Source organism: Notolepis coatsorum, assembly GCF_963971535.1.
Source record: "Notolepis coatsorum genome assembly, chromosome: 2".
Classification (NCBI taxonomy): Eukaryota; Metazoa; Chordata; class Actinopteri; order Aulopiformes; family Paralepididae; genus Notolepis; species Notolepis coatsorum.
Window position 1 is genome coordinate 167,451,078 of NC_140166.1, and position 11,030 is coordinate 167,462,107.

An 11,030-nucleotide genomic window follows, 5' to 3' on the forward strand; every position below is an offset into this window, starting at 1 on the left:
GCTCTGTGCGCGGCCGGTGTGAAAGGCCTACCAGTGGAGCTGAACAGGAATGGTGCCAAGGGATGCACCGATACCAGGCTAAAATACAATGGACCTCATTTTTCTTTGTAAAAGGTTTGTACTAATTTCTGAACACGTGAAGCGGTATTCGTAGGTGGCCAAAATCATCGCAGCTGGGTTCCCATGTCTTATGACTGCCTTTATTTTATAATTATTTAATTCCGAGGATGTCTGTAGAATCGAAGTGAACACAATCCCCAAGGATTTCTCCCAAATGAAGCCCTTAAAAACACAGGCACACACCGGTTTGTCCGACTTATGACTGCCTTTTCGAGTTTGTAAATCCTACGAATGAATTTACAAAATGAAGCCGTTCGAGAATGCCAAAAAAAGTTTGTAAATCGAGTTACAAAGAAATGTCTTGGTAACTTTCTTGTAAGTCCGTTCGAGAATGAGGTCCAATATCGGTATGAGCGAATTTTCCCAATGCTAAAATCCAATACCAAGAAACATTATGGTACATGCCAGAAAACTAAGCAAAGTGACTTGATTTGCTGCATTTTTGACACATGAACTCTAATGGAAAGAATATAATTATACGTCAATGATTTATGTGCAATGTGAATGACCCCAAAATGACGGTCCAAGTCTATACTGTTCATTAAAAGTAATGGATTGGATCAGTACTCAGATGATATCCAAAGCGCAGGAATTAGGAAAGCAGCTAAGTGACTAAACGAGGTAGCAATGTTACATGTTAGGGTCAGTTTATACCCTGCATGTTGTACTGAATAGAATAGAGGTTAACTGGAATACAGTGGAATGAAACACAAGTTAATATTAGATTGAAAAGTGCAACAGGCGCCCATGCGTTGGGCGCCAGACCCGAGATTTCTCGGGTTTTGATCGTTTATTCTTTTATTCGATATTTTTATTAATTATTCATCCAGGGACCTTGGTGTTACCATAGGGAATGAGTCTGAGGTCGCCAAAGTGCAATACCGACCACATCCAGCTAGATGGCGGTATCGAGCACCCTTTGTAACCCTTTGTGGAATGGCCAAATGTCTCCGGTTTCACTTTTCCTTGTCGGCCGAGTGGAGCGGTTCTCCCAGTTCCATTGAAGCACGTCAAATATCCCGATCCATATGTTGTGGTGGGTTATGCCGTGGACCAAATGGACATTGGATGTACCAGATGGCGATCAAACAATTGGAATATTATTTTTGGAATACTCCCGATCACAGGTAAGGACTATCTGACGTCAATTTTAGCTTGATCCTGCAATGCTTTTATACTGATCGGGCTGATAAGCGTTTTTTTAGTGTTCAATACGAATGCCGTTACTGACAATCAAATAATCAGAAACGACCCCCCCCCCCCCCCCCCTTTCATGCATCCATGATGGAACATAATACCTATGATATAGATTTGATTTCAGAAAAATAGCATGTACAGGCAAGAAACGGCAGCGTCTATACTATAGTAGAATTGACGTATAAGGCTATAACTCAGCATTTCGGGAATTACCCCAGACCGCTCTAAAACCATACTTATATTCACAGTATAACACGGGAACGTATGGATGGAAAAATTTATTATTTTTCACATATTGAACGATAGGTGATGTCAAATGGGCCATAGTATTGTATCCATAGCTATAATATAGAATATAGTTATATAGCTCTACAAACAAGGTATTTTAAAGCGTGGCCTTGCTATGACGGGTTCCGTCTAATAGCTGGCGCCGAACGAGTTAAAAGGAGAACATCAGTCCAAATTAGGAATTGGTTGATAGCCCACTAACGATCTAAGCTCAATTCTGGTCTCCGTGCCAGGTACTGGGCAGATTAAACACTGAACTCAGTGACCCCGGCCAAGCGCCCAGCAAGCTGACAGTCCTGAAGTGTTCCCAAGACAAACGCTTTAACCACCCTCCCCGCCACACTGCAGAGGAAACAACTAAATGACTGCTCTCATAGGGAGAACCAATCACTTAGACCTACCAGGGGATATGGTTCCTAACCAGGGGGGGGGGACATGGTTCCTAACAAGGGGGGGGGGGGGACATGGTTCCTAACAAGGGGGGGGGGGACATGACCATCCTCAAGAGCAACACGTGGACCAGCACTTACCTAAACCCCAATATCCAGAGAAGGGACCCAGACAAACCAATAGTTGCAAAAACAAATCTAACCTAGGGACAAAAACTGCTTCCCATCCCCCATGCACAACCCCAAACTGCTAGACAGAGACAAAAGTGGAACCAATCAAATGCATGATACACCCAGAATTTACCTTTAGTAACCTTTACCAAACAATAGTACCACTCAGTACTCTAACCAAAGATACAATCAAGCGCCTGAATCCAATATGGCACCAGTTAATGACTCCCACACGGTGAGTCAACCAAACCATGCAAAACAGGGGACTAAATACTCAAAAGGCCAATCAAACAAAACTAAACCCAGCAAGATCTAGGTCCAAGTCAAATAAACCACAAAGGTACTGTACATCACTACCAATCAAATTTATGGTCGCATGAAACAAGGTTTAACAAAGTATATTTAAAATGAAATAGAAGTACAAACAAAGTCATGAAGTGTGTTGCAGGAATAGAATCAGTGGTGAATGTGACTTATTATGCATGTGTGAGTGAGCATGTGGAGGATGCTGTGGGCTGTTGAAGGGTGAGAACAACAGTTAAACTCAGGAAAAAGGTGGGTGTCTTCTGGGGAGAGAGGGAGGGAGATAAGGAGAAAGAGAGAGAATATACTAGAATGGCCACACAGACAGCAGGGCATGGCTGCCCAGGTGAGCCTCTGGGGAGAGAAGAGCGCTTCATTCTATGGTAGTGTCTTCACTCCTGAAACAGAAAATGCACCCGTATACACAGAACATCCCCCTGGGTCTCAGTGTCACCTTTACCATCTTACACAATCTGTCGGCTATGGAGCAGCTCCAGGCTTTATACCTGATGACATCACACAAGCACTCTAGTGTTTGAATTAGGGAGAGCATATTTTGTTGTTACCAATATTTCTGGAATGTTTTAGACCATGGTAATAACATGGTATGAATTATTAAATTAGGTGCAACTCCCCTTTAATCTTACTGGCATAATAGTATGATATGATGACAGCAAATACCGCCCCCCCCCCGCCCCCCCCACACGTAATTAGATAAACATATTTCCATTTCCATTTAGTAGACTAGACACATGAGAATCATGTTGGGCCGTTATGTGTGTGGATGAAAACATTGTGTTCACATATCATTGTAAATAAGCCAGACATGGGTGGAAAACATCAATATTGAGCATGTATAGCTCAATGGGTAGAGCATGGCACTAACACTGCCAGCCTGCCAGGGATGGGGGTTTGATTCCTACTAGGGCCGGCCCGTCAATACTGAAAACGTTTACTGTATGCAGTCTTTCCATTCAAAGTAAAGTGCTTGGAGTATAATTAGTACTAGAAAATCGCTATTAAGATGCAGCCATTCATTCATCGAGCCTACACTTGCAGTATTGTGTAAAAAGAGCTCACAGTGTAGAATGCCTTTACCTGTTCAGGTCAGTAGATAACGCAGATGATAAACATCTCTTGAGTTGACCTTTGTATTTTCGTTCCTTGGCCTGGAAGTCTCTTGTAGCCTCTATGTTAATCATTATTTTCGCCTTGAAAAAGGTTGCTAAGCCTTTTGAATCTAACAGGAGCTTCTGGCTACTTCAGCATCACGGCTGGCAGTTGGACCCCCGGTCTGAGAGAGGAGAGAACAAGATTTTAGCAAGCTTGCCTTTTTTCACACACACACACACACACACACACACACACACACACACACACACAGACATCGCTACACGCATCTTTTCGTTGCTCAGCAGCACAAAGCGGCAGCTAACATTTGCCCCTGGACTCTCATTTCCCTCTAACATTAGCTGCAATTAGCTAGCTATTTCAATCGTGCATTGCCGGGTGATACAATATAAACCCACATAAATGAAAAACAACCAGTAATGAACGGTGTTGTGTCGCAGACAGACAGGGCTCGACAACAGCTAGTAACGTTAGCAAACAGAAGGACCAAATGGACTGACCGCTGCTGCCGTTGTGCCGCCGCTACCTTGTTGTTGACATCCAATGAGTTGACATCACGGTCGCACGCTGTTCGCCGCCCACCCCTAGGAGTTGAAAATACAAGACAAGGAGAAGACAATTGCGTCATGGCCTGAGGTACAACACATGCGCAGTCCCCGTTTTCTGGTTTAGCTTTAAGGCTAATTGCGCCCAACAGCTGTAGTAGTAGTGCCTGCTTTGTTGGACACTGTCTCCTCCTTCATCTTCCTGTAGAGACCGTCCCCCACCCTAGGCAGGTTTAGTAGAATACTGTCCCCGGCCCTTGCGTTTCGTCGTAGGTAGGTCAGAGACGGCAAGGAACCTATATCCAGCCTCCGTCTAGGTCACCGTCGTATAGAATCGACAACTTAAAGGGGAATGCCACCCGTTTTTAAGAGTTCACATTGTGCTATAGCCCCTTTCGTGAGTGACTGCGATGTGCAAGCCAGGGGCTTTTGAATATGCAGTCACTCGCAGCTCCCTAGTAGCCAGGCTAATTTGGACCACCAAGCACTGCTTAAAAGCTGGGGTGGGTCCGATATATATACATTTCAAAGGTACCCAGCGTTCAATTAGCGGATTCAAAAGCCCCTGGCTTGCACATCGCAGTCACGGAAGGGGCTAGGTTTCACACACACACATACGTCATACGGTGGGGTTTGAAAGCTCGGCGTTGCTAATAAACATTTTAAATCATTTTTATAAACTGGTCAACACTGCATTATTTCCGGCGTTGGGTGCATGATGCGCAGGCACGCCAGGCGCGTCAATACTTTTACCAATGGATTTCCAGTTCACATGCGCGTTCTGCGATCTGATTGGCCACTGACGTTTCTGGTCGTGTGACATGTGCGGCCAATCGTGTGACGCCTGTTTCTTTCACCTTGTAGCAGTCTGGAAAATATGGTATATTATTCAGAACTGCTGACTGTGTTTATATCCCTTTTTGTACACAAAGACATTCTAACTAGTGTCATTGATTCACACGAACAATGACACAAACGTCCCCGTCCCAGGAGCATGTGAATACGGATCATAAATGACAGTATTGATTCATATTTTACAGTGCGTCTCCCCGTGTGACTGGCAGGCGGGACCAGCAGGGGGCAGTAGCAGGCAGAGAGTGGCGGAGAGAGCTGAGAGATGATAAAGAGAGGAGTGCAGCGGAAGTCGTTCTCTTCTCGGCAGTGAACTTGACCACGAGAAGTCACGTCTAACGGGGGAGCTCTAGACAGCCCCGTTGCTGACGTTTATGCCGGAGTGCCCCGTGGAACAGAGACGGGTGATAGGAAGTACTGGCTAGTGGAGACGATATCCTAGCAGTACCAGTGTTATGATATTATGAACATTAAGTGCACAGTCGGGCACTAAGAGTCGAGTTATACCTAGTTACAGTGAGCGGTATAAGTAGCGTGCGGCTAAGGATCACAGTAGCATTGCTCGTGTTATACCTAGTTACAGTGACGGTATAGTCTGCGTGCCAGAGACGTACGGGACATCCAAGCAGTCTGCCCGGGCGTCAACAGCTGTCTGCACTGGAGAGTAGCAGCACCCCTGCTCCGAGCTGCCTGCAGGACACGGGGAGTTCTTTACCACCAGCAGAGTTCGCCCAGCACCAGCTCAGCCAGCACTGCCTCTCTGCTATAGCTCCGCCTGCTAGCCCCTGCGGCGCGAGTGTTCGACGCCATCTTGCCTCCCGGACAACAGTGGAGTGACGAGGCGGCCATTTCGGATGAGTACAAACGAGCATTGATGCTCCCGACTCCATATACAGTATACAGTGTGGTGCTGCCCGCGGGCGAAGTTAACGTTGTTAACCACAGTTCAATAGGGGTACCCCAGACAATATATACCGGTATTAGCATAGGACTTTTGCAAGGTATTTTGTGGGCTCACTCTTTTATTTTATTCCTTTTCTTTGAGCGTGATAAGGCGTGTATTTCCTAAATAATTCCCGTTCTGTGAATCCCTTTATTCTCTTCCCTATGCTTCCCCCTTCCTTCCCCATATTCTCAACCGGGGACAGTAAGAGTGTAATTCCTTAAAGAAGGTGAATACTGTGGTCCGCCCAGACGTGGGCAGCGTTTAGTCTGGGTACCTGAGAGCACTTGGTGCCTGTGTGTGATACTGTAATTGACTTATGCTAATAATTCATGCCAGTAATTATTGTATGGATACCCATGGTGCAGTAATCACCAGCCGTAGCTTTGTTGTAACCAGGCTGAGTTACAATACAGTCATCCAGAGCGGGAGCACTGTGTGTGTCTTTCATTATTTCTAACCCTAACCCTAACCCTTTGCTACGGGTAATATATGTAATCGTAACCCCTTGCTATTCTACCTTTTCCATTGTAAGGGTTCTGGTCGTCTCACTAAGGGAGGGTACTGCTTGCGGGGGGAACCCAGTTATTTCTCTACCATCCGGTCAGTAGGTGTGGGAGGGAAAAAGGGGCAACTGTGGAGGGTGAGGGTGTGTTGGGGAGTACTGCGGACTACTCCAGAGAGAGGGGGGAAGACCAGAGTACCGGACCAGGTTTGTAAACCCTGGGCCTCATTCACCCCCACTACCAGCCTCCAGTTGACGCTCCGGACCCCAAAGACGGAGGTGCAGCTGGCCAGGGTGCTACTGTGTCTCGCTACCTATTGACCGCACCCCACAGTTCCCACGAAGCAGGGATAATCCACCCTGCTACAACCTGTTAAGCTTAGGCACTCTTTCGAAGTTGGTTATGGTTAGAGTTTGTCTTAGAGCAGGGCAATAGAACGTTAGGTTATGGCTATAACCAAGTTCTGTTAGTTAGGGGCGACGCTTGGCATCACCTACTGCACTCCCTCGCGTACGTGCACGCGTACTGAATAACATTCCACAAATATACCTTTAATACCAGTATTAGTCTGACCACACCCCTCATCAGCTTACCTTCATAAGCAGGTGTGTGGTCACCTGCTCTCCTCCTTCCCAAGCTTTCACCACAAGGTGAGGTCAAGGGCTGCAGCGGCCGTCTGATGCCAAGCGTCGCCCCTAACTAACAGAACTTGGTTATAGCCATAACCTAACGTTCTGTTTCGTTAAGGGGCTCTGCTTGGCATCACCTACTGCACAAGGGAGGCCAAGCGGAGCCGCTGGCTGACAAATACACCCCGCTGACAGCCCCCCACAACCATCAGAACAGGGAGGGCCGAGCCCCCCCGACCCCCCCTAATGGAGGGCATCCCCCCTATTAGGGGCCTCACGGGAGGGCGACGGACCCGACCGTGCGAAGAGGCACTCAAGCAACCCAACGCACAGGGTGAGCAGACCGTGGCTTGACCCCACGACTACACCCACGCACAACCCGCATGCCACCCGGGAACGAACGTAGGAACAACCTCGTCACTGCCCCCAGAATCACGGGGTCAAGGGCAAACCCAACCCCGTGGCAAGGCCGTAGCAGCGGAGCGCGAAGGAAGACCCAGACCCACCAAAAGGACTGGACTCCCTGGAATGGGGGCCCGGAGAAGTCCATGATGCCAGCATCAAGACCCCACCAGGGGGGCACCTAGTGACCCCGCCCCCCACATCGCCAGCGTATTCGGACAAAAGGCCCCTCAGCCGAGCGGGCCCTGTCCTCCCCAACAGCACACCGCCTGGAACACAAGCCCTGCAACAGACAGACAGCATGGTCATAACACACAAGAGTTAACCAACGGAAGCAGGCAGTGCACCGGGGAAAAAGACCAGGCAACAGGCTGTCAACCCAAGCCTGGAAACTGCGGACGAGGCAGGCGCCAGAAAGGACAGCTGAAACAGCCGCCCCGGCGGAAGGGGCGTAAGCTGGCGTTGTCGCATAACCAAGCTTTCAAACAGCACGTCAGAAGTGGGATCCGTAGACCACTCGGCCCCTGACAGCTGCCCACAGAAAAAGCCCATACGATCGGCAGACGTCATGAACGTGCAGGGGCACCCTCAACCGGAGAACCGGGAGTTGACACTGCAGCAACACACCAGAGAACCAACCACCCAGGCATCACCCCATGCAATGGTTGGTCCCATAACCCCTCAGGAAAGAAACCCCGAAACACACCTGCGGCACTGCCGCAGCCCGCGTTCCGGTTCCCAACAGGGCTATCCCGGGCCTACGGGTCAACGAGCATCACCCCGGACCGGGCCCGGTGATACGGGGAGCACAGGGTCCCCGAGGAGGTTAAAACCACCCAACAGGCTCCTCAGCGCCAAAACGCAAGAGAAGAGCGTAAAAATGGAAGACCAGCCCCAGCACCCCGCACTCGGTATTCCCAGGAGGTCACCCAACCAAGTACCAACCAAGACCAACCCGTACAGCGGCCGAGATCCGACGAGATCGGACGCGTACAGGTCGGCACGGCCGTAAGCCATTACGACAGTGCAGAATACAACGCACCCAACAAGGGTCCCATAACGCTCAACCCTGTGACACCCGGATCGACCTAGCATTTTTCCCCCTGAAAAAACCCCAAGTCCTTCAGGGTACCAGAACAGCAGATCTGCATCCCCAGCGGACAACGGGTGCAACTGATCTGGACCAGCACGACCAGAACCAGTCCCGTGCCCTAATCACGCCGACCTGCCAACCCCAGGAGAAGGGGCAGATATGCGCGTTTGATCCCAACACAAAAAAGAAGGCGCCACCCAGACGTGTCGGTATGAACCGCGTCCGGTGGCCCACCCCTAGGGCGTGAGACCCTTCCCCATATGTCCAGACCCATTCCGTCATCATCCCCTGACATGAACGGGAACCCATCGACAACACACAGGATGTCGGAAGAGGAAAAACCCCCATCCCAATTGCTCCATAAAAACGCTGTTTCACCCAAGCAAACAAGGCGCGCCAGTCAGCAAATGGCCCAAAAGCACATCCTGAGCCAGCACTATGTGTGCGTTTGGACATACCCACATCAACAATAGGCCGTTTAGACCACCATATTGAATCCCCAAGACGCCCAGGGAAACGACAAGAGGGGCGAGATGCAATCAACTCCATGAATGAAAAAATTTACCCAACAGACTGCAGTACAGGAATACACACAAAAAGATAAGGGGAGGCAGACCTGAGAAAGACGTTAGTCTTGTTTCCATCAGGGACACTCATTTCCAATCCATCAAGACACATTCAACTCTTTATAAAAATAAATAAAAGGCATCACCCGTATGACCCAACTGCACAGCTGGGAGTAAAAACCCTGTTTTTCACATGATTTTAATCCAGTCACTCCTTTTAATCAGAGTGTAAGACCAGACTCTCCCAGAAACACCTTCCCACATGAGACTACGGTCAAGAAAAAAGATATGTAAACTGTGAGACACGTGACCAATAGACTCAAGTTTGACACATAAACTGGGCGCAGCAGGCCTGTAAGCCCTGCGCCCAACCTCGACATCTTTAAGACACCAGCTCATGGAAGGCGTCGCCATAGCAACAACGCTACAACGGGCGGGGAAAAAACCCACCGGATCCTGTCATAACAGGAGTTGGTAGAATACCCCTTCCCCCCCCCCCCCCCCCCCCCCCCTGTCAAGCACTGGCTTGGCCCTGACTGGCTCAGCAGAAAAGATCAAAAATCCTCTAAACCAATCAAGTGGGAAAAAGGAGGGGTTTATTCGACACCCCCTCCCGAAAACACACCCTTTATCCCTACACACAGAAACACAACCATAGCCATCTTGAAAAACCTCCGGTAGAAAGCAATGCATAGCATAAGCTAATACAATGCCTGCTACCCACAAAAAGTGTAAAAGGGTTTACAACAAAACACAAGTCGCCTGTGCGTGAATCCCATACCCGTTGCCTATGTCATACATAGGAAAGAACGCCGAACGAGAGTAACGGCTAGGCCGTGAAAAGTGTGCGTACAAGCATTACTGCAACTAACAACACAGCATTGTGAAAACACATATACTTAGTTAAAGCAATGGAATAACACCAGTTCTAATTGCATGTGGAGCATCAAGCTAAATAGAACCTATTACCGAGTGTAAGTTGCAGACCTTGCTTAACCTCGTAACACAACACAACTCACCCCCCAACGTAAACAGGGTAGATTCATATATACACAACCCCACCATATGATTTGTATGAAGAAACACACAGTTTGTTCGGCCAAACACAGTCCCCCTTATGTCGGGGAACTTTTTTTACTCTAATAAAGTGTAAGGCACAATATCACAGAGGGGCCGGGAAGGGTGTAGGGGAGGGGACACAGAGGGGAAAAAGTCACTCCTAACGGCGTCTGCCACCTCGCGCCGCTCGAGTCTTGCCACCCCGGGGAGCCCCGGAGGGACGGTAGGTTACAGTCTGCTGGACACGACGTTCCCTACCGTCTCCTCCGGTCTGGGATGGGCCGGCGGTGGCCGAAACGCCGTTTCGTCCCCTGGCCCTCTTGGCAGGGCCAGCAGCGGCGGCGGAGGCAGTGGTAGCGGCGACGGAGACAGCTCGACGTCGCGGAAGCCTTCTGCCCCCACCGGCAAGGACGGGAGGCGGAAAATGGGGTTGAAGGACGGATCTCTCCTCTGCCATTTCTCTGCATGTTGAGGTCATCAATTGCAGGGCCTTCCCGAACAGGCCAGCGTCGGAGAGGGCGGCCGTCAGAAGAGGGGCTCTCTTCTTCTCTGGCACACGGGCCTGCTCCAGCCAAAGGTGACGCTGGCCCAGGGTGGCCAGGGCGCGCACTTTCCCCATGGCTATGGCCAGCACCTGGGAAAGGTGCAGGACAGCTCCCGCAGCCTGGGTGATCTGATCGCATTTTACCTCGTTCAGATCCGTGCCGCCCGTCATTATCCCCGATACAAATCTAGCCAGGTGGGCGATGTTAGATGCCGCAGCCAGCGATTGTGTACCAGCGATGAATGACTGGTCACCCCAATAAGCCAATCGCCTAGCCGACTTCCCCTGGAGG

General features: G+C 49.6%; 1 protein-coding gene across 1 annotated transcript in view; it reads right to left on the minus strand.

Annotated features, from left to right (window-relative positions):
• btbd8 (BTB domain containing 8) overlaps positions 1–4,165 on the minus strand; it is an 87,840-nt gene extending 83,675 nt beyond the window's left edge. The window contains exons 1-2 of the mRNA XM_084309314.1: positions 4,100–4,165; positions 3,567–3,762 (exon numbers count right to left, since the gene is read on the minus strand). Of these exons, the coding sequence (XP_084165440.1) occupies positions 3,567–3,670 (104 nt within the window). The 5' untranslated portion in view covers positions 3,671–3,762; positions 4,100–4,165. The remainder of the gene's footprint in view (positions 1–3,566; positions 3,763–4,099) is intronic.
• Between the last annotated feature and the right edge of the window lie 6,865 nt (positions 4,166–11,030).